The sequence below is a fragment of the Thamnophis sirtalis genome, unplaced genomic scaffold, assembly GCF_051295495.1.
Source record: "Thamnophis sirtalis isolate CommonGarterSnake01/CBP01778 unplaced genomic scaffold, rThaSir2_p1.2 scaffold_20, whole genome shotgun sequence".
Lineage (NCBI taxonomy): Eukaryota > Metazoa > Chordata > Lepidosauria > Squamata > Natricidae > Thamnophis > Thamnophis sirtalis.
The window spans coordinates 390001-417828 of NW_028261400.1; the positions used below are offsets into that span (position 1 = coordinate 390001).

The 27828-nt window shown below is 43.6% G+C and overlaps 2 protein-coding genes across 2 annotated transcripts in view; both read right to left on the reverse strand.

The window, feature by feature from the left end:
- Positions 1-27828, reverse strand: part of LOC148042234 (uncharacterized) — an 845903-nt gene that overhangs the window by 335498 nt on the left and 482577 nt on the right. The window lies entirely within an intron of this gene.
- On the reverse strand, positions 11727-14773 carry LOC148042242 (vomeronasal type-2 receptor 26-like). The gene is made up of 3 exons (XM_087703092.1): positions 14516-14773; positions 13760-14048; positions 11727-11835 (listed from the first exon to the last, which is right to left on the reverse strand). Exons 1-3 carry the CDS (start codon positions 14743-14745, stop codon positions 11809-11811), a joined length of 546 nt encoding a protein of 181 aa, XP_087559218.1. The 5' UTR covers positions 14746-14773; the 3' UTR covers positions 11727-11808.

The window sequence follows — 27828 nt, forward strand, 5'->3', positions numbered from 1 at the left end:
GGGGAGTTTTCAGTGAAAAATCTTCAGATAAACTTCTGCCCCACAGACCTACTGATTGCTCCATCGATATTTTGCCTGGTGTCAAGCTTCCAAAGCCCCAAATATATTCCATGTCCCCTAGAGAGATGGAGGAAATGAGAAAATTCATTGATAAAAACTTGGAAAGAGGGTTCATCGAGCCAGCACGACCCAAGGTAGCTGCACCCGTATTATTCAGAGAGAAGAAGGATGGCTCCCTGAGATTATGTGTTAATTTCAAAAACCTAAACGGTATCTCGGCCCAAAACCTCTACCCGTTGCTGCTAATGAAGGACACGTTCGCCCAATTGGGGAAGGGCCGCATTTTCACTAAACTGGACCTCAGAGAAGCGTACTATAGAGTCCGCATAAAGGAGGGGGATGAGTGGAAGACTGCTTTCAACTGCCCCCTCGGTTGCTTCCAGTTCCGAGTGATGCCCTTTGGCCTGCAGGGGGCACCTGCAGTTTTCATGCAATTGATTAATGAGATCTTACATGACCATCTTTACAAAGGCGTTATCGTATATTTGGACGATATCCTTATTTACACTCAGACTTATGACGAACACGTCACGTTGGTCTGCACTGTCTTGAAAAAGCTCAGGGCCGCTGAACTGTATGCCAAATGGTCCAAGTGTGAATTTCACCAGGAGAAGATTGACTACCTGGGGTATCGTATCTCCCCCGCTGGCATTGAGATGGACCCTGGCAAGGTGAAGGCAGTCACTGAGTGGGAGGCACCCAGTACACGCAGGCAATTGCAAAAGTTTTTGGGTTTTGCCAATTTCTATTGTCAGTTCATCCCTTCTTTTGCCAAAATTGCGCTTCCTATCACTAACTTGTTGAAGTCCAAAGGTGGACCTAAACCTAAGCCTAGCAAGCCACTGGATTGGACCATGGAGTGTCAAGCTGCTTTCGAGAAGTTGAAGCGCCTCTTTGCAGCGGAACCAGTTCTGAAGCACCCGGACATGGACAAGCCTTTCGTCGTCCAAGCTGATGCCAGCGGCGTGGCTGTTGGGGCCGTCTTGCTTCAGGCCAACGACCAAGGTAATTTGCAACCTTGCGCTTACAACTCCCGCAAGCTCACAGACACTGAAAGACGTTGGGCAATTTGGGAGAAAGAGGCATTTGCAGTACGCTGGGCCTTGGCCACGTGGCACCACTTTCTAGAGGGCGCTAAACACCCCTTTGAGGTGTGGACTGACCATAAAAATTTAGAGGCTTTGAGAACTCCACGCCGCCTCTCCCCGAAGCAGATGCGCTGGGCTCAACATTTCAACCGCTTCAATTTTACACTCAAGTACATCCCGGGAGGGAAGAATTTCATGGCTGATGCTTTGTCCAGACTCCCTCAATACAACTGCTCTAAGCTGAGTATTGTTCAGCCTTGCCGCTCCAGTGGTCACTAGACAGCAGGCACGCTTGAAAGTGGAGGTGCCTCAGGATTTCCTTTCTGACCTCAAACGAGCCCTTCCCCAGGATGACTGGTTCCAGCAGCATCAGGGTGAGTGCACAATGAGGGACGATTTACCGTGGATCGGAGCTAAGCTTTACGTCCCCGCCTCTCTTCATCTCGTCGTTCTCCAACGGGCTCACGGTTCCAAGTTAGCGGGGCACTTTGGATTTGTGAAGACATTACATTTAGTGAAGAGGCAGTTTTGGTGGCCCTCTTTGAAAAAGGACATTGAACTTTATGTTGCCAGTTGTCCAGTCTGTGCAGCCGCTAAATGGCCACCAGGGAAACCGCAAGGCCTACTCCAATCGGTGGCCCGCCCTGTCGCCCCTTGGAAGGAAATTTCTATGGACTTTATTGTCGAACGTCCTGAGAGCCAGGGGCACACCATCATTTTGGTGGTTACTTATTTTCAAAACAAGTTCATTTTATTCCGTGCCACAAGATTCTTTCTGCGAAGGCGCTTGCTAAACTTTTCATTTCTCACATTTACCGTTTGCATGGGGTGCCTGATCGCATCATTTCCGATAGAGGTGTCCAGTTCACTTCTGTCTTCTGGAAGGAATTTCTTAAACGCATTGGCTCCGCCCAGGGACTAAGCTCCGCCCACCACCCTCAGACTAATGGGGCTTGTGAGAGGACTAATTCTGTTCTGGAACAATATTTACTTTGTTTCATCAATTATCAACAAGATGATTGGGTGGACTTGTTGCCACACGCTGAAGTGGCCTACAATAATTCTGTCCATAGCAGCACTGGGTTCACTCCTTTTCGTGTCGTTTATGGTCAGGATTTTGTTCCTATTCCTGAAATTCCCCTTGAGCAGCCACAAGTTTCTTCCGTCTCTGAATGGAGCGAACGTTTGAGCCGTGTTTGGCCTTTGACTCTTGCTACTTTGGATGCTGCACATCGTGCTCATAAGAAACAGGCTGATAAAAAGCGTGCGCATCCTTACCAGTACAGAGAGGGTGACCTGGTTTATTTGTCCACGAAGTTCCTGCAAACTACACAAAAGTCTAAGAAATTGGGACCTAAGTACGTGGGTCCGTTTCCCATCATCAAGATCATCAATCCTGTTTCCGTTCACTTGCAGCTGCCCAAGCATCTCAACCGTGTTCATCCTGTGTTCCACATTAACCTCATTAAGCCTGTTCATGTTTCTGCTTTACGTCCGCCTGTCGACCCTCTGCCTGCCCCCCCTGTTGGTAGACGGTGAACGTCATTTTGAAGTTCGTGAGATATTGGACTCCTGACGAAGGCGGAATCGGATACAGTACCTAGTGGCTTGGAAGCATTTTCCTCCCTCTCATACCGAATGGGTGGACAAGTCCCATGTCCGTGCTCCCCAACTGCTTCGACAGTTTTATTCTGCTTATCCTGACAAGCCTTGACTTTTTCTTCCCCTCCTCTCTTTTTCTCTTCTGTTTTTTGTTGTTTGTCTGTTTGTTTGTGTTTTCTCATTTTCCAGGCCTGAATGCCTTTTTCCGGGGGACGGCCGGATGTCAGCCTCTGCTTTGCTGTTGCTTCGGCTGCCATGAAACGGGGAGGGTGGGCATGGTATTTGGGAGGGGTTACTCATTGTGCTGGAGGAAGGTTCTGGAGTTCAGCTGCCTGTCGGACTACGCATGCGTGGGAGATTCCCGCCAGGACTAACGGCACTGACATTCCATCTTCGTGATGCCTTTTGAAGTTATCTCACACCTGACACTTGAGAGAATTATGATTGGACTGTAACTGTGATGCCAAGGGGTGGGGAATGGGCTATTCTATATATCCATCGCTTTCGCGCCTAAATAATCAGACTTCGCTACGCTATGCCTTTAATCATTTATAATTAGTAAAAGTATACTTGATTTCTACACATGGAGTCTCGTGGTTTTCTTTCCTAATTATCTAATGGAGAGGTTCTGACAGGGAGGAAAAGAAAGAAAGAAAGGGTGGGTGGAGAAAGTGAATGAGACATGGATGGATGGATGGATGGATGGATGGATGGATGGACAGATACATGGAGAGAGGAAGGGAGAGAGAGAAAAAAACGAGAGGAAAGAAGGCTTCAGACGTCTATTTGAAACAGCACAGCAATCTAGGGCTGGAAGGGATCTCGGAGGTCCTCTTCTAGTCCAATCCCTACTCCAGCAGGGCTAGAAGGGACCTTGGAGGCCATCTAGTCCAACCCCCAGCAGACCACCTTATATCGTCTGGATTATTTTGGTGCTGCTAAAAGAGAGGAGAATTGTCAGAAAAGGAGAGGAGTTTACTAGGACAAGGCTGCCATGCAGAGGAAAGCAGAGATAGTCTCTAACTTATCACAATTGAGCCCAACATTTTGGTTGCTAAGCAAGAGCGTTGTTAAGTGAATTTAACCACATTTTACTCAATCCATAACATCTCCTGGCTCTAACAGTCATGGGAAGGCTAGGAAAGAGCATCTGAAGGCGTGTGTAATGTTCTAATGTGCAGAAGTTATAGTTAAATGTGTGGCAGAAAGTGGACTCTGGCCTGTGGACAATGTTTTTCCAAAGTGAGGTTGAATGTGTATAGTTTTAGAAGAGCTGTGTGTGTGTGTGTGTGTGTGTGTGTGTGTGTACATAGGCATACCGTATATATAGTAGATAATATATCATTTTCTGTGCCTTTACACAAACTATAATATGTAATATGTAATATGTAACACATATGGCATGTATACATAGGATTAAGTTGTGTATTTTGGATGTTCAGTAGTAGTAAATAAATAGACAGGGAAATTGTATCTCATTGAGCAGAGGTGGGTTCCTACCAGTTCGCACCAGTTCGGTAAAACCGGTTCGTCAAATCTACCGAACCGGTTAGAAGAGGTCCCATCAGTGGACCCGGAAAGCTGGCCACACCTACAGAAGAGGTTCCAAAAAATTTTGAAACCCACCACTCACTCACTCACACACACAAACACACACACACACACACACACACACACACACACACACACACACACAGATTCACACAGAGCGAGAAAGAGAAAGAAAGGAAGAAAGAAAGAAAGAAAAAAAGAAAGAAAAAGTGAGAGAGATGAAAGAAAAAAAGGAAAAAACGACAGAGAGACAAAAGGAAGGAAAGAGATACAGAGAAAGAAAGAAAGAAGAAAGAAAGAAAGAAAGAAAGAAAGAAAGAAAGAAAGAAAGAAAGAAGAAAACACATGGCCGGCAAGCCACTCCCACAAAGGAGGCCACACCCACAGAGTAGGTTCGAATTTTTTTTGAAACCCACCACTGTCATTGAGGCAAGGAGAGGCCAGGCAAGATACCCCTTCATGTGATTGATGTCAAGTTGGCTACGCCCAGCCAATCACAAGACCACCAAGGCACGGCTACAGAACTGGTAGTAAAAAAATTTGAATCCCACCCCTGGATACAGCCCTCTTCCAATAACTGACTCAGGTTACACATGAGCGTAAGATCTGCTCACTATTATTCCAGAGACATGGAAAAGTGAATTCAGTTACAAGAGAGGAGATGTTAACTGAATGAGAGAGAAAAATATGATAAAAGGATGAGCTGTTTTAGAGCTGAGCCAGTAAAGCAGAGAAGTTCAGTCTCCTCTTCATGGATCGTCTGAGAGCAAAGACTGAGCAGCCATCAGTCAGAGAAGCTTGAACTGGGATTCCTGCAGAGAGGAGGGGTTGGGCTAGATGGTCTCAGGGTCCCCTCCGAATGTATAAAGATTGTCATGCCACAACATGTAACTGTTGTGCTGTTGTTGCTCTAGCCCCACCTAGTGGTCGGAGGCAGATAAGCCTAACTATATGGTCTATTTAAGTTCATTTTAAGAAAGAATACAGCATTTTCAAATTATCAGTGTGAAATATAAAAATGCTATGGATCTACTCTTTGGAACCATTAATTCCCTGAGTAATTAAATTGGCCAGATCTGTTGAGATGATTCCCCTCCTTCTCCTCTGGATTCCTCCTCCAAAGGATCTAAGATAAATGGATCCATATCGGGACCCCCATACCTGCCACGGCTGCAGCCTTGGAGACCCCAACATATTTTGTCCTTCCTTCCTTCTCCTCTTCAGTCTGGAGGAATAGGCGGCATTCAAGGCCTGAGCCAGAGTCTTCATGAGACTGTAATGGTGGTACTGATTTGGGATCCATATTCTGTCCCCTTTCTCCTGGGTCTCCAGTGGGGCTTTCTGGGTGCATCTTCTGCGGCCTTTGACAGAAAACACATTCTTTGAAAGAGAACAGTGGAAATAAGGATCTTGAAAATTTTCTTCCACAAAGTAATAAGGTTCAAAGGCAGAATCTTTTGGCCTTTCTTTTTGCAGATAACCAAAGTTCCAAATACTATGGATGTATTTGAGAAGTCTGTGCTTGTTTATTTCATACCCTTCAAAATTTGTGAGGATCCAAACTTTCCCTTCAATGGGTCCTGTGAGACGCATAAGTGTTAAATGGAAGGGAAGAATTCTCTCCCAAATAGAATCAAATTCCATGAAGTGAACAAAGACATTGACTTGTCTCCACTTAGAGAGGGAATCCCTGAGGTATGCAGTATATCCAGTTGTTGAGAACAGTTGTGATATAACCACACAAATTCCATTCCTGACAAGCATAGGAGTGAAAATCCTCATGAAACTCTCTCCCTTCTCTGTGTCTGAAGCAAAGAGGCCAATCAGGGTCCATCTGAAGTGGAGGAGCAGCTGGACAATTGCCGGGTAGTGGAATCCTTCTTTGGGGATCATAAGGTGGAAAAAGGGGAAATGACTTCTATCACTCAGAGCCTCTGAACCTCCTGCATTATTGATCTGAAAAGCAATTGAAAGGATTAGAACCGTGATGGGGAACCTGTGGCACACAGAGCCCTCTCTCCTGGCACGCCAGCTGCTCCAGCCCAGTTCTACTAGCACCCACATGCAGGTGCCCCTCCTGCCGGCCAGCTGGTTTTCGCACCACTCCGGAGGGCCGGGGTGGGGGACGCATGAGGATGCAGTGGGGGCGGGACGCTCACATTGCACAGTGAACTGCGGCCAGCTGGAAGTGAGTGTGAATGGCCTGCCCCCCCCCCCAGTGCTTCCTCGCTCAGTTGGAGGCTTCCTTCGGCCTTCAAATAGTTTCTGGGACTTTTTTTGCTTCTAGGTTGATGCAGGAGACTTTCTAGGGCCAAAATGTGTGTGTGGGGGACCCTACACTTCCCCTGCCCCATTTTGCCCCTGGAAAGCCTCCTGCACCAACCTGGAGGCAAAAAAAACCCCATGCAACTGTTTGAAGGCCGAAGGAAGCCTTCAACTGAGCAAGGGTGGGGGGAGGCCATTCACACTGACTTCCAGCCTGCCGGAGTTCGCTGCCCCAGGGCAGAAATGAGAGCCTGTCCTGTGGAGCCCACTGCTGCTTGGGCGAGAAGGACAACGACATGGAGAGGAGGAGGAGAATGGAGAGGCTTTACGGGAGCTGGCAGGGAGCAGGTTGGGTGGGGCTGGCTGGCTGGCTGGGGAGGGGGCAATCATGGTGCTTAGGGGGCAGCAGCCTGCATGCCCCAACTGTGCTGAGGAATGAACACACACACACACACACACACACACACCTGCACCAGTGCGCACACACAAAGGGATTGATCTCTTACCCTGCCTATCTCTGTCTGGCACCATTTGCTGCTCCATGAGACAAAGAATCCTCATTAAGTAGTTAAGTGGAAAGTAGTTGGGGGGAGGAGCAGGAGACTGGCAGACAACCCCTCCCCCCCAAGAATGAAAGTTTCCGGGTCCCTGACTCTGCAAAAGAGGATGGGTGCCTGAATCTGCACACGATTATAATATCCAGGAGCAGTGTTCCCTCTAAGGTGCGCGCTTGCGCGGCTGTGCACATAATATGGAAACACCGCGCAGCAGTTTCCAAGTGCCGCGCATGATTTTCAGTGTTACACTTCCTGTTAGATGAGAGGCCACTCTCCGCTCCCGGCGCTAACTTTTGTGCTCCTGGGCTTTCTTTGCATAGTGGCTGGAGTCCCTGCCGATTCTGCTCCAAGCTGCGGAGCACCTAGGCTGATTTCTGTCACAGAAGTTATACCTCTCCACTCTCGGGGCGGAGGCAGGGAAAGTTTTGGTCTGTGGTTGGTTGCGCCGCCGGATTTAGGCGGCGGGGAGAGAAAGCAGGCTTCTCCCGCCCTCTCTTGCTCACACTTGCCGGTTCCCAGGACAATCTAAAGCCATGAGGGAACGACTGATGGGTGTTGGCTCCCATTCGGATTGGATTGCGCCCACCCCCTCCTGGCAGAGGCTTCACTTGACTGAAGTGGGGAAGCTCATTAACTGGCCGCTTTGGGGGGTTCTGGCTGGCTTTCGGGGCACAGTGGTATGGGGCACCGGGTAGAGAAGGCGCCTCTTTTCCTGTTCCTCTTGGTGTTGGCGGGTAAATCTTGGGGAGGGAGGAGGAAAAGTGGCTGCAGAAAGGGATAATGCTGGTATGAACTGAGGGAGAGGGGAGTTTTAGTGGGTGTGAGATCATGCTTTTTTCAAGACGGAGGGTGACGGTCTGGAGCCCTCAATAAAGTAGTAAACAATAAACACCCCCTGCCCCCTTCCCTCCTTAGCAATGAATTAAAAACATTTATCTTGAGTTTTCACATTTCAGTAAAATGGTAAAAAATGGGTATTTGCAGCGGCTCCTTTAAGAGGTTAGTGCATGTAATTATTGTGAACTTTCCAGTTGAAAGATTTTTAGGAGAGGGGGAGGGAATGTTATCTTTTTTGTTCCTGCTGTGTTTTGGGGAATGTCTCCCCCAGTATGGAATACTCTTGCAATACTTTTGCGCACAACATGCAAAATACTAATTACTATCAATTACTTAAATGTCTTTAAAAAGCATAATCACTTATCCTATTAATTTGCCAAATGCAAATAGTTGCAAGATATACTGAGTGTCAAGAAAAATATTGAAATTAGGAGATACAAGCAACAATAATAGCTTTAGAATAATTGGTCATCCTCTGCTGAACCTAGCAGATATAAATATGAACTGTTATTCATAAATACTAGGAAAATGTCCCTTCATGAAAAATTACTTTTTCAGTTAACTCTGCCTGGCATTAGTTGGGGGAACAGAAATATTAGTTGGCCAATTCTAAAAGAGAGCACCACAAAGAACTTAAAAGATTTTTAAGAGAGCTGTTTTTTTCATTTATATTATATGTATGAACAGAATTAACACAAATTGCAGATACCAATCAAAAATAAAGAAAAAAAGGATGAAATAATGCTCATTTTTAAAAACTCAATGAAAATAAAAACAATATATCAAGAAGGTGGCATACTGGTTGTGATTTGATCTCTTTGGGGGATCCTGGGGATCCCCTATACAAGTATCTTAATATTGCAGACTTGCAGTATTATAGGTCATACTGATATTATAGAACACTTTTTAATTAAGCGGGTCCCTTGAATAAACATAACTTTGAGTTTCAAATAACACTGATTTCGTTGTTGTCTTAGGTGACATCTGTGAAAAAAATTCAGGTGCTCAGGCATGAAAATGTACCGCTCAAACACTATACTTTTCCACTCACACTGAAAAAAAATTAGAGGGAACATTATCCAGGAGTGTCCATTCTGGGCATGGAGAGCATTTCCCAGCCAACTCTCCTCTCCCTTGTTCAAAGGCAAAGAAGCAGAGAAACAAGAGAGGGGACAGAGGTTTGCAAAGTAAGTGAGTCCTTGTTGCAGGAAGGGGGGAGAATCAGGAGGCATCTTAGTGGGTTGGGGAGGCCTTGAGGGTCTCTTCTATCACTAGGACCCCCATGGCCTTCCCCACCCTGAGATTCCTCATGGGCACATTGGTATTCTTCAATTGTGAGCTCTTAGGAAAGTATCCCCTCCTTGTGGGTTGCAAACAGCTATTTCCAGTGGGGAAAATAGGACAAAGCAAGTGGGGGGAAATAGTTTCCTTTGATGCATTTCCAGTCTGATTTAGACCATGGCAGGGTCCCTACGGAAGAGCTTTTTTAAGGATCATTGTGTATTAATAGAAAAGCAACTAACTTAGCTCTGTTCTTAAATGCTAAAGCTGTTGCACGTAAAAAGCAGAGGAGCTCTGATCAACTACCAGAGCCATCATTTTGACAGTTTTGCTCTCCTGTAGTCTGTTTCCATGAAATGCAAGCATGGAATAATCTGAGCCTGGCTTGTCCTCAGTCTTTTCAGTGGCCACAAACTACTAGCAAAAGTGGCATTTGATCACAAGGCAAGGAATGTTTCCCCTTTTGCATTGGAGCATCCAAGAAGGGACAGGAAAGACCAAGAAAAAGAAGGAAAGAGGGGAAGAGAACAAGGCAGCAAAAAGAAGGAAAGAGGGGAAGGAAGAATGAAGAGGGAAGGAAAAAGAAGAAAAGTAAGAAGATTATAAGGAGAGAGAGTGAGGGTTTGAGGTAAATCCTGCCTTAGCACTTGATCACCAGCAGCCCTGCTGCCTTTTACCATCCCCTTGTCCTCTCCTCCTGACCTCTCCTGGTGGTCTCCCATCCTATCATTGAGAATGCTCTGTTACAAAGCCATCGTATTTTCGGAGTATAAGATGCACCAAGGTTTTGAAGAGGCAAATATTTAAAAAGTAGGTAGGTAGATAGAGGGATAGAGAGGGAAAGAAAGAGAGAGAAATACAGTGGGTAGGTAGGGAGAGAGAGAGAGTAGTTAGGTAGGTAGATAGGTAGGTAGAGGGATAGAGAGAAAGAAAGAGAGAGAAAGAGAGAAATACAGTAGATAGGTAGGAAGAGAGAGGGGGATGGGAAGGTAGGTAGGTAGGTAGGTAAAGGGATAGAGAGAGAGAGAAAGAAATACAGTAGATAGGTAGGGAGACAGCGAGTAGGTAGGTAGGTAGAGAGACAAAAACAAATGGAAAAGAGGCAACACTGTCATCTAGTGGCTAGAGGCTTGGCAATATCTGATAAAGTTATAAGCTTTGTTTACTGAAAGGCTCAGTGGAAAATGTTTTGTTTATACATGTGTTCCTTTGAAGGAAAGAGAAAGCTTTGATTTGAAAAACTCCACTGGATTTGTTTGAAACCTAAAAAGTCTTGGATGTTTTGGCAGTGTTTATAACCTGGAAAATGGCACAATGTGAAGAAGAAAAGGCACTAACTTTGCAAAGAATTTTCCTAGAAATTCAATTTTTTTAAATAATTACAGATCAAAATACAGAAAGCATGGGGACAGTGATGAAGTTTGAGGACAAAGCTGAAAAAATAACAGAGACATATGAAAGTGATAAGAAAATTGTTTACACCAACAGTAAACTGAGAATGGAGGGAAATGACAAGTGTGAATACGGAAAGGAGAAATTGATGAACCGGAACCTTATTTTAGATGTCAGAATATAGATGAAGAAAGGAGAGAAAATTTGGCAGATATAATGAGAGTAATCTCGGCCGAAGCGCCAATGATAACAAAAGTTAAGCTAATAAAAAGAGCAGATAGAGGGTTTTCAATTCTTATAAGTCATGCAATGAATAACAAGGTCTTAAGAGAAGTCCACATAAGACTTATCAAGAAAACACTTAGAATACAGACTTCACAAATGGCAAGAGATATTGGACTACACTATTTCTGGAAGGATACAGGATGATGAAATGAAATATCACAATAAATTTTAGTTAAATGTAGTTAAATTTTGAGTCCTATGTACAACGTAATAATAGCTATAGTCAAATAAATGATTAATAATGATAACAAAGCATTCATATAGACTAGATTGATAATATGAAATTTTATACAATATTGTAAGTGAGGATCATGGAGATAATGTTGAAAAGCCTTTTATAATAAGATAAACAATTCTATATAGAATAGAATATAAAGATGTAATATCATCGGATGATTTTAAGATGATGTAATAAAATGTCATAATATAAATTTACTTCAATTTTATATGCCTTATGTTGAAAGGATGTAATAATAGCTGGGCTTAATGGATGTTTAATAATTATAACAATTTGTATGTATGTATATTAGATTGATGATACTAATAATGGGGGAAAACATGGAATTGAAAATTATTAGAGAATGTTATCAATGCTAAAATAATAGAATGACCGAATAGGATTTTTTTTAAAACCCTTTTTTATTGGATATATTGAAGATGATACAATGAATCATTATAATATTAATGGTTATATATTTTGGAATACCTTGTCTAAAATGGAGAAACAATAGTGATAATCAAACAAAGGCAGCAGAGTAACTATGTATACAAAGATATCACATTTTAACAATATGTGAATTTTGATACAATTCAAGTGATGACTATGGAAAGGACGCAGAAAGATCTTGTAACCAATCGACACGCTGTATGTAGCTAAAGAGGCTTTTATGTTATATGTGTTGTGAGTTTCTGTTTGTCTGAAAATAAAATTTTTATTAAAAAAATAAAAGACAGAATATTAGCAAGATTATATTATAAAAGTAGAATATAATAAATAAATTTAAAAACTATAAACAATGTAAATCATATTACTGTATCTCACCCCTACAATTTATTGCAAATAAATAACATGTGCAAATGCCAATTTAAATATTCTATTCCAATAAACGGCCTACTATATTTTTTGAGGATTGCTGCATATTTTAATGCTTCTATGGCCCAGATTCTTTGTGGAGGAATCTTTTTAGCTTCTTCTCCAATTGTACAAGAAGCAGGGAGGCCTCAGTTCCTAATACAATTTGTCAGTTGTATAATCCAAGATTGGTCTTTTAATTGAAGTTTTATCTGTTGTAACAGCCACAATTTTCACAGTCTGTCAATTTCCATAGATTAAATGCCAATATCCATATCTTCTGATTTTAGACAAAGCAGAAATTGTGTAAATTCCCAAATCAGCTCTGAGGGCAGCAGCTGGAGTCCTTTTGTCCACCCCAGGATCCTCCTCAGAATCTGTGATTGGGTTGGTTCCCTCTCACAGTTCCTGCTATTGAGCCAGGTTTCACCTAATCTGTACCTGCACTTTTGGAATTTCTAGCCTAAGTGTAAGACTTTACTTTTCTCTACATTGAATTTTATTTTGTTAGATAGGCTCAGTATTCAAGTCTATCTAGACGCATCTCGATCTTGAGCCTATCTTCTGGGGTGTTGGCTATTCCTGCCACTTTAGTGTTGTCAACAAATTTGATGATTTCCCCATTTCTCCTCTCATCCAAATCATTGATGAAGATGTTGAAGAGTACTGGGCCTAAAATGGAACCTTGGGGCCCCCCACTGCTTGTTTCCCTCCATGCAGATGTATTTCCATTGAGGACCACAGGCTGTGTCCATCTGGGGGTGATGATGTCTATTCCACATAGTTTTAGCTTACCAGGAAGTAGATGATGGTTTACTTTGTCAAAGCCTTTCTAAAATCCAAGTACTGTATACTAAGTGCACTGCATTTAGCTGGTCTACTAATTTAGCCATTTTTGTCAAAAAATAAAATAACATTTAATTACAATCTGTTTTTTGATCCTGCATTAGCCCTAGTAAGTCCTTCATATCTATATTGAATAAGAAGGGTTCAAATATGCACCTTTCCCCTCCCCCTTGGTAAGCATAGATCCTTCTTCTCATGGCTCCATTGAGCCCAAACCTCCCTCTCAAACGAGGGCTTGGATCAGGGCCAACAGGCTGAGCTCCATTTTGAGGGCAATCCATTTTCTCCATCATATTTCTCTGTTGAGTCAAATGCTGCACTAACATCTAGAAAGCCAGCAAACCGTGTTTTTCCTCACTGATATAGATTAGATATTGACAAATTTGTTTCCAATATTAGATTATTAATTTATGCATTATTTATTATAAAATCTATATAGCATTTAACTCTACCTAAAACCTTCTGGTTCTTCTGCAAGGAATGCATTTTTCTCAAGTTTAACTAAGAGGATGATGGCATAAATTTTAGCCACAATATCTGTTAAGTCTATTTGGCCTATAATTGCTAGAGCCCTTTTTATTCCACTTTTCAGATAGATAAAATGCTACTATTGCCAACTTCAATCCGAGTTGATAGGAAAGGCATTATTTATATGTGGAAATGAAGATGCCAATAGAGGCCCCCAAAACCAGGGATATTTTTTGATCAGTTCAATAGTTAGTAGAATGTCTTCTCCAGGGAATGTATTGCTTCCATTTCAGGGCTTTTATGATTAATCTCAACATGAACATAATGGGATGAAATATTGACATTTTTGCTAATATGGAGAAAAGCAGCTCTTGAATTCCATGGAGAAGACACGATTGCATCTATTGCTCACCCACCACTCACTTTACCAGAAGGAGGAAAACACACACACAAACCTGTGGGACTTTGTAGGTGTCTCCTAATGTTGATGCCTGGATGGAGATGTCCCTGCTAGCTGCATCAAGAAGAGCCAGAAGGTTCTCCTTCCTTCCACAGCCGTAGTTGGGGACATTGGCTTCTCCAGTGGAGAGAATGTCCAGCAAGGCATCTGAAGTGCGGAAAGTGCTCAAATGATTGTCATGGATGTTGTAGCCCAGTGTGAGATTGTGCAGGAGCTGAGAATTCTTGTTGATCATTTGAATGTTGAAAATGAACCCTAAGCAATTTGAAAAACCATAAACATCCCTATTGCAAAAAAAAAATGCTATTATAATCAACAGCATCAACAAATACTGTTTTTAATATATAATCCTCCAGAAGCCCAATGAGCCTTAAACCAACATTGATTCCAAACCAATGATCAGATGCACAAAAAGGGAAATAGGATGAGGTATGGCAACTACAACTGATTCCACCACTACTTTAAATAAATAAATACTTTATATAAATAAATACTTTAAATAAAATTCATTATTCAAGTGATAAATCAAGGACTAAGAAAGGAAAATAATCTGTAGCCCTTTCAGCTTTTTTTCAGACCCATTTTTGTTTCTCTTTCACAAAATCAGACAAAAAAGAGAAGCCATGGAAATCAAAATCATTCAGGAAATTAGACATATCCCCCAATATAGGAACAAATGGAGAAAAAAGAAAGAAAAGAAGGAGAGTGTTAGAATGGAGGGAGTGTAACTCCATTACTCTGAATGACTTACAAATCATGAAAAACAAACTGAATAGAAGGAGCCACGTTGAAAAGCAACTTTGTATGCAGTGTTTCCTTTCCAGTGGTGACTATACTGATGAGATGGTCTCCTGGGCTGTAAAAACTCTGTGGTTGTTTTCCATCCTGGTTCTCCAAATTCTGCAGGCATTTCATTCTCAGCTTCCCAGAGACTGGATGGCACAACAGCAGCATCAGAAGCAGAAGCAGGAGGTCCATCATTCATGGGGTGAATCAATCAATCTCCTTCCTGTTTCTAAAGAAGAATTATAAGAATTCAAAGGACTCTCACAAGGTGGAATATGATCCAGTTGCTTTCCTGATTGAAACATAGAGAAACACTCAGCTTCATCTGGAAAGGAGAGAGATGTACATTCAAAAGCACAGACCCTGCCTGTCCCTAAACTCCATATTTCTTTGCCCAAAGCTGGAACTTTTATCATAATTCTCCCTCTCAGGAGGGATCCCTGGATAATTCAACCAGTTCTTGGACTGAAAGATTGTTGGGAAATTCTCTGGAGGGAAATGAAAGGGAAATAATCCTCATGTGATTCATAATAACAGGGGCAGAGATTGAATTAAATCCAGCATCTAAAATTGGGAGGTTTGGGGTCTCCATGCTTGAAACTGGCCCTGAGGGAATACCCAGCACCCGTGGCTAAAGAAAAAAAGAAACGTGACATTTCTTGGCATTGTGGTTAAAGAGAAAATCCCAGAGGCCAGTTAATGCCAGATAATATCACAGATCTGAAATAGCTCCCTGCTGAGTTGAAGACAAAATTTACTTTATTTTGAAAGTTAATGCTCAAGGGCACCACACAAAAGGGCTGATGCAATAGTGCAGCCAATCTGTCGAACAAAATCAACTTTAGTGAAAAATTAGTTACCAGAACTTTGCAAAGTTAAAAAAAAAATCACACACCAACACAGACAGAGAGAAGTTAGAAAATAACCAAGTGAAAAGAGATGGCTAAATCAAGGCTGCCTCTCACCCCATGGAAGAAAGGAGGAGGGGAAGGGGAGCTCAGGACCCTCATGTTGCAGATGGAAAACAGGTCTGCAAAATTCCCCCCCCCAGGTTCCATCTTCTGAGTCCTGGAAACAGAGGGGTGACCTTATCCCATGTTCCACTGCAACCTGTTTCCATGCATGGGGCACCCAGGGGAAAGCAAAGCCTAGACACATAGAGAAGGCCCGGGGTGGCCAGGAAGGAGGAAGGGATCCAGGGCAGCCCCATCCCAGGGGTGGGCTTCAAAATTTTTAGCAAGGGGTTCTCTGCCTGGTTTTTTGATGGAAAAACCCTCCCTGCCCCAATGGGCTCTGCTTGGGACCCTCTTCCCCACCATTCAGGACTCAATGCCCATCTGCCCCCTCATAGGGGACCCCCCCCCCAAAGAAGGGAGACCTGATGACACAGCATGAAGTGAACGATGAACAGCTCATTTCCCCGTTGAGCTCAAGTGATGGCATCTGGGGAGGCTCTGCAGGACGTGGTCAAAACAGATAGGATGGGCGGCAAAACAATACAAGCGAAGCTCAGCCCATTTGGATGGCCAGAAGTCCAAGGACCAGCTACAACCAGCCTTCACTGGGTGCTGTTGTAACTTGGAACTGGTGGCCACTATCTTGACTCCTCTGACCTTCCCTGCCAACCTTCCTCCCTGCACCGTATCTGAATGGCCCAGAAAGTAAATAGTTGTCCTAACAGTTCTTCATGGCTGAAACAAAAGAAAAGGACAGTACAGGAAGTCCTCAACCTATGGCCATTCGGTCATCAACAGTTCCAAGTTACAACAGCACTCAATGAATGCTGGTGTTAGCATTCCAAATACCATGCAGAATTAAATCAGAGTTGAAGGCAAAACTATGCTTAAAGGTCCAATTTAATAAGACAGGCATGTTGGCATCGTGCTGTGGGATTCCAACTCTGGAAGTTACATCAGAATCCCACCCAGTTAAAAGTTCATTATCTTGTCCCCACACCCACAGTCCATCACATGGTCCAATCTTCTTCTTCCACGCTGGCGTCTACGTCCAACTGCTTCCGTCCAGGTGTAAAGGTTTGGGAGACAAAAGATGACCTTGAGCTTCTAGGAAGGATTTTTTTATTTTGAAAACAACACATTCTACCCCTTGCTATTCCCCCCCCCCTATTAATGAGAGTGTGGCAGACCAAAGATTCTTAAAGGAACCGCTGCAGGCCTGACAGCTGGTTGTGACTGGTCCTTGGAGTTCTGGCCATCCCAGCACCCCCATAATCACACTATCACTATCTGGATTTTACACAGCCAGTTGCAATGCCCCAGGATCATGGGATCACGGTTTGCAACCTTCCCTGCTGGCTTCCCCATAAAATCAATGGGGAAACTGGCAGGGAAGGTCAAAAGTCACTGAGAAAGTTTCCCTCGTTCACGTAACTGCCCTAAGCCCCATGCACCCTCCCTTCCTCTGGCTTCCCCAACCCCCTCTGTCCCGCCCCCTCCCAGTCCTGGCTTGCAACTTCCTGTTGTTTTCCCTATTCACCTTGCTTGTGCAAAGACCGCAGGAAGTTGCCACACCTAACGACTGTGGGATTCATTTAGTGACAGCAGCTGTGACTGTAGGGGGATTGCTGTCACTACATGATGTGATTGTGCTTTGCAACCACATTGCTACACGATAGGAAATCCGGCCCAAAATGCAGTCATAGTTTGAGGACTGCCTCTGCTTTAAAACCCATTATGGTCATTACTGCTTAAATTTGGGAGACCTTAGTAAGTGTACTATTTTCAGGTTGCCCTTCAGAAGCAGAGATAACAAAAAGAAATTGAAGTAGGTCATCCCCGACTTACAACCCAAATGGAGTGTAACATTCCCATTGCTGAACCAGACTTTCCAATGTTGCAATGTTCCACCTTGGAGACAGAAACTCTTTTCTCTGATGGAGTTCATGACACACCCAACCTTCTACTTGCATCAGTTTCAAGTGCATCTCCTCCTCCACCAGTGACGTGCAGTCAGGGGAGGCAGAGGAGGCACAGCCTCACCACTGTCGATCATGAAAAGGAAAAAAATGTAAATGGGAAAAGGCGAGTGCTGAGGTTAGGCTAGCTAGCTGCTGCCACACCATGAATGACTGCCTGTTTAAAAAAGCCTCTAAAAATACGCCCTCTACTATGAGGCAGGAGAACTGCATGCCTCATCTAGTCTGAGTTTTTAGGCGCTCAAGCAGAGTTAAGCGAGGGTTAAAAGCCCAAAAAATCCCGAGGTAGTTGAGGCACGCAATTCTCCTGCCTCATAGTAGAGGGCGCATTTTTAGAGGCTTCAACTCTGTCATTCTGTTTAAAGCTGCAGCATCACACTCACTCTTCCTCCTCTCTTTCTCCATTTCTAATGCCCCCCACCCCCCCACCCCACGCTCCTCTTTTCCTTCAAATTTTCTTTTTTTCTTTAATAAATGCACTGCTCAGGTATTTGCTCCTCTCCCGTGACACCCCACTGACTAAAGCACTTTCTTTCACCCACCTGTGGTCGCGGCAGCCCGCCAGCAGGCGGGTGAAAGAGACTTTCTTTCGCCCACCTGTGCTCATGGCAGAACTCAGGTGGGCTGCCGCTAGCACAGGTGGGCAAAATAAATTGCTTTAGTCAGTGGGGTGTTGGGGGAGAGGACTGCCTCACTAGCCATAAACCTCACCGCACATCACTGTCCTCCACCCACATCTTATGGACTCCAGTCTCAACCAGGCCCATGTATTGGGGAGAGAATTGGCTGTTTATGGTGTCCTCATCGCCTAATAAGGGGATGGAGAGAGGATGGTGGATCTCATGGGGAATCCTCTTTCACAGGGGCTGCAGGGGCTAATCTGGTCTCATTGGACGAGGACCTGGATGCGGCCATCCTATCTGGCCTGGTGGGACAAGCAATGGTTCTCAGGGAGATTGTCATACAACATGATTGGAGTTTGGTTCCTACAGCTTCCATTTTACCTCGTCCTTCTTACTCTCTCAGACACATGCACCTTCAGTAGGAATAATTGCTCAAATAATTTCTTAAAATGTATCACATTCAGTAGCTGCTGCTGAACAGCAAGTTTTTCTGAATGACTTTCACGGAGTTTTCTTCAGCAAGATTTATTGAGATGAAGGGGAAGGGAGTTAAAAGAATTGAAGTTGTTCAACCATTTCTCATTTTGAAACATGTACATATGATATTCTTTGACTCCTGTATACTATCTAAGTGGAAATAATGTGTTCTTTCAAATAAAAGGAAACTTTACAATTCTTTAAACCCATGGTGTTATATCTCATGTTTTTACATTTGTTCTGGCTGTGAGATGTTCCTTTGTGTTCACGTCTGGCCTCACAAGGATAATGTAGCACTTGGGGATGAAGATGCAGCCCAGCAGACCAGCACTGGAGGCCAGGATGGAGAAGACCTGCACAGCCACCATGTATTTCCCTTTGGTACTCAGGTAGGTGGGCACAAAAGTCACCCAGACACTGCAGAAGACCAGCATGCTGAAGGTGATCAGCTTGGCTTCGTTGAAGGCCCCAGGCAGATTCCTGGCTAGGAAAGCCACCGTGAAGCAGATGGTAGCCAGGAAACCCATGTAGCTGAGGGTTATGTAGAACATGACAACAGCCCCTTCGTTGCATTGCAGGATGATCTCTCCAGGCTGGGAATGGAGGTCAGAGTCAGGGAAGGGGGGAGAAACTCCCAGCCAGATGGAGCAGATGACAATTTGGACTGCAGAAGAAGAAAGGATGATGGAGTTGGCCAAGCTCTTCCCCAACCATCTCTTCACTCGGTTTCCTGGTTTTGTGGCCAGGAAAGCCAACACCACCATGATGGTTTTGGCCAAGAGAGAAGAAATGGCAGCTGAGAAGATGATGCTGAAAACCATTTGTCGGAGAAGGCAGGTGGCTTTCCTTGGTTGACCAATGAAGAGAGAAGAAGACAAGAAGCAAAGCAGGAGGGAGACCAGGAGGATGTAGGAGAGGTCCCGGTTGTTGGCTTTTACAAGTGGAGTTTCTTGGTATTTCATGAAGATGATCAAAACAAACCCTGTGATTAAGAATAAGAGTAAGGCAAAAGAGACCAGGATGATGCCCAGATGTTCTTCAAAAGACAGGAAGGTTATAACTTTGGGGATACATTGGACTCTGTGCTCATTTGGATATTTATCATCCGGACACTTGGTGCATTTTCCTGCATCTGAGAAAAAAAAACAATATTTCTTTAACACTCTTTACATTTCAGGAAATAGCTTTTTGGACAACAGCAGAAAACAAGAATATTTCCCAAGATGCATTTCTTAACAATTCCACAGAAAGAAAAGAAAATATCATTTTAAATATCTCTATAGGCAAAGTCTACGGTATTAAGGTAAATCTTAAGACTTGAAAGATTTCCTGTATAATGTGCTGAACCTTCATAAAAGAGTTATTAGAGGTAAATAATGAATCAGTTAACCTATCCATGTAAATCTCCTGTCAGCATCACTTCATTCAGTAATCAGGAAAGAAAACCACTGGACTCCATTTGATTTGAAATCAAGTGTACTTTTACTAATTATAAATGAACAGTTGCAAAGCTAAGCTGGGTCTGGTTAATTAGGCGCGAAAGCGAATGATATATTGTATAATTCATTCCCCTCCCCTTGGCATCCCTGTGCACAGTCCAATCATATTTCCCCCAAATGTCAGGTGTGAGATAACCTCGAAAGGCATCACCAGGATGGAATGCTGGACTGTTGGCCTTGGCGGGAAACACCCCTCCTCCACATGCGCAGTAAGGTGGTCAGTTCAGCGTCTAGAAACTTCCTCCAGCACATCAATGATTCCCCTCCCAAATACCTTGCCCCCGCTCCCCGTTTCAATGGCAGCCGAAGCAGCAGCAAAGCAGAGGCTAACACCTCCTGAGCCCTGATGGAGGGCACTTCTTGACACAGACAGTTCGGTCTAGTGGTTAAGGCATCAGGCTAGAAAGGGAGTTCCAGTCCTCCCTGAGCCATGAAAGCCATCTGGGTCCCTTTGAATTGGTCACTTTCTCTCAGCCCAACCCGTCTTCCAGGGTCATTGTGGGGAAAATAGGAGGAGGAGGAAGGTGTGTTGAATATGTTTGCCACCAGGAGTTATTTGTAAGCATAATAAAAGCAGGATATAAATAAAGTAAGTACATAAACACATAATCAATATTGGACCAAGATGATGCCTTTCCTTTTGAAATCCATCTGGCTGGCCAAGTCTTGCAAGTAATCTAGATTGGCTACTAGGAGCACTGCTACTATACGTGTAATGAGGGGCACTCAGGATTATCCACACCACCTCACTGAGGACCAGTGACTCCTTCTCACTGATTCTGAAGGGGAGGCCCCTGTAGGACACATCACAACAATCCTTCTAGGAGATGCACCTGAAACAATCCCTCAAGTTTCAAAGAATTCTGACCTTCCTTGAAAATGTCAGGATTCTGCCATTCCTCTCACCGCTTCTCAGCCCCCACTCCATGGTCCTTTTTCTACTCATCCCTTTAGATAAGAAACTGTGTCTTAAGGTATCGTGATTTAAGAGCTGACCAGCTGTAAAAGCTGATGCAACTGTGAGGCTGATGCATTGAAAAGGAATCAGCATTAGCGTAGCGGGTTGAAGACTATGAGGGGGTCCCCCAAAGCCTTTGCCACTTTAAGGGGTGTTTACATAACGCTGCCAGCAGAGGGCGCATTCTCTCTCCTTGTGTCCAGTGTCCATTCCTAAGTTCTCCCTGTAGAGTTAAGAAGAAGATTGATTGCTTGTCAGGGATTTGCCTACCCCCCTCCCACACATATATGTTGCATTTGTGCTGATAAATAAATAAAGGGAGACTAGATCTATTTCAAGCTATTTAGCTCTCATCAGCTAGCCATACCCTTACTGGGAATTGTGTGACACAATACACACACAAACATACAAATGTATATCTATAATGTCTTGTGTATAAACCACTGTTAAATGTCGAAGTCTCTCTGTGTTGTGTTTTGCTCCTGTGTTGTCTCTTAATAGTTGTCATGCTGCAAACGCTCTGACACTGCGCATTTTGACAATAAGCAGGAAAATCTTCAATGTATCTTTTAACATTTGTACTTTCATCAAAATGCTGTGGATAAATCCAGTTCCCCAAGAGTTCCCGTTTTCCTCAGTGTGACCCACCTTCCTGAGTGGAGAAGGTCCCCTCCGGACAAGGAACGCAGTCGTAGCAGCAAACTGGCTCTCCTTCTCGAGCCCTCTTGACAAATCCCGGATGACAATTTTCTACACATTTGGACTGAGGCAGGGACTAAGCAGAGAAACAAGGAATGCCAAAGAAAAGGTGTTAGGACTCTCCGTCCATGGAAAGTGAAGGGGGAAATGGACATTAGCCAAGTAGCCTCTGGTCTTCACTGAAGTAAAGAACTGAAAAGATGGGAACGTCAAGTGACCTTCCTAACTGGATAGAACTGCTTGAGGAGTTGCCTAGAGGCTTGGAGAAGGAGTTTTGAAGGTGTGTCAATAGCCTGCACACAGGTCTGGCCATAACTAAAGGCCAGAGGTTGAAATGGGGGTCACTCCCTGAGGACAAGGACATTTACTACGAAGGTGGCACTATTCAGACAACCGTCCATCTTTTAGAGGACCGCCCTGGGACCGCCAGGTACACAGAATCACTTGCTGCTCAGAAATATCCTTGCCATCAACGCGGCTTGGCATTGTGCTACAACTATATAAGACCATTAAAGTTTTTAATCTTTTTAAATTTTAATTAATAATTCCCCCCTTTCTAGTTCTGCATTTCTGACAAAAGATGAGGTGAAATGAGACTGGGGTAAATGTGAAATCACCACTATTGCAAAATATGAAATCTCTAATCTGTGCTGGAAGATTACAAAAGATATAACTACTAACCCTTTTTATAACTTAAGAAAAGTCTGGAGGAAGGAAAATGAGAAAAGATTGAAACCTTAAGTGGCAACTGGTGGGTTCCTCCTCATGACTGTATTAATATCCATTCCTCCATTCTTCATATAGCTGTGATTTTTAAGGATGATAAACGGTTCAATTTAAATTTTAGAATAACATCTAGTTCAAGCATTTATTTACATTTTTATTCTATTTTTTTAAATGTTATGAAGAAAGGAACTTTTGGCCAGAAGGATCTGCAAAGGTTTCTTCTGAATTAATTAAATAAAAGATTGCAAACCTGCTCCCCTTTGAATATAGTCCAAAACAGTCTCCCAGTTATGGGGAGGGGAGGCAAAATTCCTTAGAAATAAGGGTTGTCAGCTTTAAAGGAGATGTGATTTGTTTATTTGTATATTCATTTCTTCAATTCATACAGCTGTCGTGGATGAAATGAGATTAAAACTGTCTGTCTATTTCTAGAACTGGAGTGAGGCGAGAGGGAGGTCATGAGGACGTGTCCCTCAAACAAGGCTGGTCAGGAAACCTTTGCAGCAGGTAGAAGAACTACAGTTAGGTGAGTCCATGGAAAGACAGTCCCACTTTCATTGTTAGTTAAATCCGGAGCCTTCTTTTTGCCCAGAGAGATCATGGTAGATAACAATTAAGGTCAAGGTTTAGTAGGACTTGTGCACTCAACGTCCTGACTATCAGATAGTTGTTTTGGGGAAGAGGCAGGTATAATTGAAGCCTGGATAGGGAATGTGTAGATCAGGTGAAGTCCTGTCCACACTTAAGATTTGTTTATAGAGCAACAGTTCTTGGCTCCCCCATTTGATGAGGAGTTATTTAAGGGCTACAGCCTAGGCCAACACCATAAGGCAGCTCCCTAACCATACATGCCTGGTTTCTCTAACTCAGTGGTAGTCAACCTGGTCCCTACCACCCACTAGTGGGCGTTCCAGCTTTCATGGTGGGCACTAGGGGTTTGCTGTAACTCTGCTTTATAAATTTTATAAAGTAAAGTTACTTCCCTGTTCTGACCCCCACCTTGTCTGTTCGGAAACAAAAGCCAAACAGAACCTTCAAAGGAATGTCTTTTTATCAGTCCCAGCTCTTGCTGGCTGCGAGCCCAAAATAAACACAGATAATTGCTCTGGCAAAAGTCCTATAACTCATAAACTACTGCAAAACAGGATTATATAAATCAAGTCACTTATCCAAGTGGGCTTTTCTCGATGGTTGCACGCGAACAAGGAACGTTGACTTCTGCAACCAGGGCGTGGCACCATCAGTCTCTTTTATCAGCAGGAGGAGATCCTAACGAGCAACAGCTGCTCGCAATCATCTCCTTTGTCCTTTACGCTGAGTAGACCTAAGCCTGCTTGCCTCCTGATACAATTCCCAAATACTTTCAGGAACATTCCCTTTGATCCAATGCTCTGCCGCCACCTGGTGGCCAACCAGTCTCTCCTCGCCCTGCTCGGCGTCGACACCCTGTCCAGGGTCCTCCACCTCCTCCAAGGCCGACTCATAAGACCCCTCGCTGTCAGAGTCTGGCGGCAGCTCTAACGGCTTCTGCTGGGCCACAACACTTCCCTATTTTATAAATCACCATTACTGTGGAACCGGTGGGCGGTTAGAAAATTTTACTACTAACAGAGATACAAAAGTGGGCGGTAGGTATAAAAAGGTTGACTACCCTTGCTCTAACTCCTTTGATAAAAATATCCAGCATCAAAATAACCCCAGGTTTAGGGCGGCACCAGGTGGCAGAGGGGACAGAAAACAGCCTGATCTGTTTCCTAAGGAATCCTCACTTTGCCTCCCACGTTACTCTGGGCAGTGAGATTGGGCAGCCTATAAATTAAGCAAGCAAAGAAACACATAAAAATGTTGGACTCTGTTGAATCAGCTGAAAAGAGTGTTTCACATCATAGCATTTTAAGGGCACTTTGGTCAATGGCCCCGAAGCCTCCCAAGCAGCCTAAGAAACTGTAAAGCTTCAACTCCCCCCCCATTTAATTCTCAGTGGAAGTCCTCCCCCCTTGGGTCCTAAGGCTTTGCGAAGTGGGAAAACCGCCAATGCTTTCCCCACCTTGTTGAGCAGCTTCAGCCGAGAAAGAGCGTCTTGTCTGATCTCCAGCCTCCCTCTTTCAAAACTCCCCAGTTGCTCTGGGATGAAATCCATGCGGGGAGGGGAAACCAAGATGCTCATGATGTTCAGATCCGCTGCTGTGTCTCCATTTGGGTCCCAATGCAGTTTCCTCTTGGAAATGTTGCAAAACTCATTCTTCTCCAAAAAGGGATTGAACTGGAATAGAAATATGCAGGCGGGTTTCTTATCCCACGCGGTCTTTCCACATTTGACCCTTTCTTCTCTAACTTGCAACTGTTATGAGTGGGGAACTAAAGCGTGGCCACTCTCTTCCAAAGTGAAAAGGGCTCAGAAAATGTGTCAATCACATATTGAAAAATATATTTTTGCAAAACATAATTGAACCAATGTGTCTGTTAAATGGAACACTTTAGAACAGATCACCAATACATTTTTTCTAAAAAGAAAGAAATTACTCATTAACTTCTTTTTTCTTTTTAAAGCGTGACATACTAGGACAATCTCTTAGCTGGAGAAGGGAGGATGCAGCCTTCTTCCAACAACCGAAAGATGTTACACACAAGCGTAACATCTGTTTATTGTTTTTCCAGAACATCAGACGTGGAAACATGAACTCAGTTCCAAGAGAGAAATTAAGTAAAGCAGAGGAATTCAGCTTCCCCTTAGCTATTTGTCTTTGCCAGGCATAAGCATTGTGTCTGTCATCGGCATCTCCATAACTGTCTGGTTTGGCTCTGCAACCCAACAAGACAGACACAGACTTCAACGGATAATTAGAACAGAAAAAACAATGGCTACCAAATTACCTTCCATGGAGGACCTGTGCACTGCACAAGTCAAAAAGAGGGCCATGAAAATATCTATAGACCCCTCATATCCTGGACATAAATTGTTTCAACCTCTACCCTCAAAACGATGCTTTGGAGCACTGCACACCAGAACAACTAGACACAAGGACAGTTTTTTCCTGAACACCATCACTCTGCTAAACAGATAATTTCCTCACCACTGTCAAGCGATTTACTAAGACTGTGTTACTATTATTCTTTTCAGCCTTACTAGTACCTATTTTCCCCACTTACTACTATACCCATGTTGCTTGTATCTTTCAATTTACATTGTTTTATTGTTTCCTAGTATGATCCGATTGCTTATTAGCATCCTATGACTATCACTAAGTGTTGTATCTTATGATTCTTGAGGAATGTATTCTATTTTATTTTTCTTATGTTCACTCAGAGCATCTGCACCAAAGGCAATTTCTTTGTGTGTCCTATCATGCTTGGCCAATAAAGAATTCTAATCTAATGTCTAAGAACCAAGAACAAGAATTGTTCAAAGCTCTGAAAGTTTTCTACAAGCTGCCTTGTGGAGATTCGTACCCTCACCACCGTCCAGACCTTCCGCACAGCCCTCAAGATCTGGCTATCCCGTCAGGCCTGGGGATAAGACCCTAATCTCGCCCCACCCGAATGCTGAATGAATGTTGTGTTTTATTGTTTTATTTTATTATATTTCACATTTTCTTTTTGTGTTTTGTCTTGCACTCCCTTCCTACAAATTGTAAGCCGCCCTGAGTCCCCTCAGGGAAAAGGGCGGCCTATAAATGTCAAATAAATGAAATGAAATGAAAATGAAATACCTATTAGCTTGATCTAATAATGGGCAACCCAAATTGATGCTAGATAAGACTCAATGAAATTCACGGGGGTGGTGGTGTATTTGGGACTCTTCTGGGGACCTAAAGACTCCACACTTACAAGGCATTTAACTCCATCCTTGGGCTTAGCTTGATCATCTGTTATGTCTGAATGCAAAGACCAAGTGGCCATCAGTCAGAGAAGCTTTAACTGGGATTCCTGCAGGGAGGAGGGGTTGGGCTAGATGGTCTCAGGGACTCCTTCAATGTTTTAAATGAAAAATCTTGTGATTCTAATTCCAAATCCCTACCTACAGCAATTTATTTAAAAATGTATACATGGTTTTAAAATTGGCTGTTAATACCAAAAGGCATCTATTATGGTGCCCTTTCTTTGGAACATCATCCCCGAGTGATTGAATTGGCTACAATCCTTGTCCTTTTGTACCTCAAAAAGATTCAGAAAGTTCCTCATCATCTTTCTACCTATGTTTGATGGATCCTTGTTGGTGCAACTTACTTGCCATGGCTGCAGCCTCTCTTTGGCTCCCTTGCTTCTCCTCCTTGGTCTGGAGGAATAGGCAGCGTTCAAGGCCTGGGCCAGAGTCTGAATGACACCGATAATTCTGTCCCAGTCTCTCTTCAAGATACTGTACAAAGGGTGGGGATCTGGAATCCGGATCCTGTTCCTTTTCTCCTGGGTCTCCAGTGGGGCTTTCTGGGTGCATCTTCTGCGGCCTTTGACAGAAAAGACATTCTTTGAAAGAGAACAGTGGAAATATGGATCTTGAAATAGGTGTTTGAAAAGGAAACTGGGCTCAAAGGTATCATCCTGAGGCCTATTTTTCCTCTGAAAATCAAACATCCAAATACTATGGAGATATTTGTAAAGTCTGTGCTTTCTCTTTTTCATACTGCCCAAGGCTGAGAGGATCCAGACCTTCCCTTCAATGGGTCCTGGCAAACGCATAAGTGTTAAATGGAAAGGAAGGATTCTGTCCCAAATGGAAACATATTCTATAAAGTGAAGAAAAACATTGACTTGCCTCCACCTAGAGAGGGAATCCCCAAGGGCTGCTCTATGACCAGTTGTTGAGAACAATTGTGATATAACAACGCAAATTCCATTCCTGACAAGCAGAGGAGGGAAAGTCCTCATGAAATTCTCTCCCTTCTCTGTGTCTGAAGCAAAGAGGCCAATGAGGGTCCATCTGAAGTGGAGGAGCAGCTGGACAATTGCTGGGTACTGGAACCCTTCTTTGGGGAGCAACGGGTGGAAAAAAGGGAATTGACTTTTATCTTGCAGAGCCTCTGAAGGAATTCCATCACTGATCTGAAAAAGCAGTGAAGGTGTGTTATTTCTTTCATTTCTGATCCTCTGCAAATAAAAGTCTGTTCATTATAAGAAGCTTGATTAAATCTTCAATATTTAACCATTGTGTCCAGCTGCTGAAATCTTACTCGTCCTCCTTAGGTATTTCAGCATTTCTGCATGTCAACACTTGGCAATCTGGAAGGTCTGTTTGTAGCAGCTCATCCATTTCAATGTTCCAAACTTTCTGAGGATGGCTACAACTTTCTCCGCTTTGATATCCTGCATATATCCTTTGTGTAGAAATCTTTCCAGCCTTTTCTCTCCGTATGCAAGAGTCAG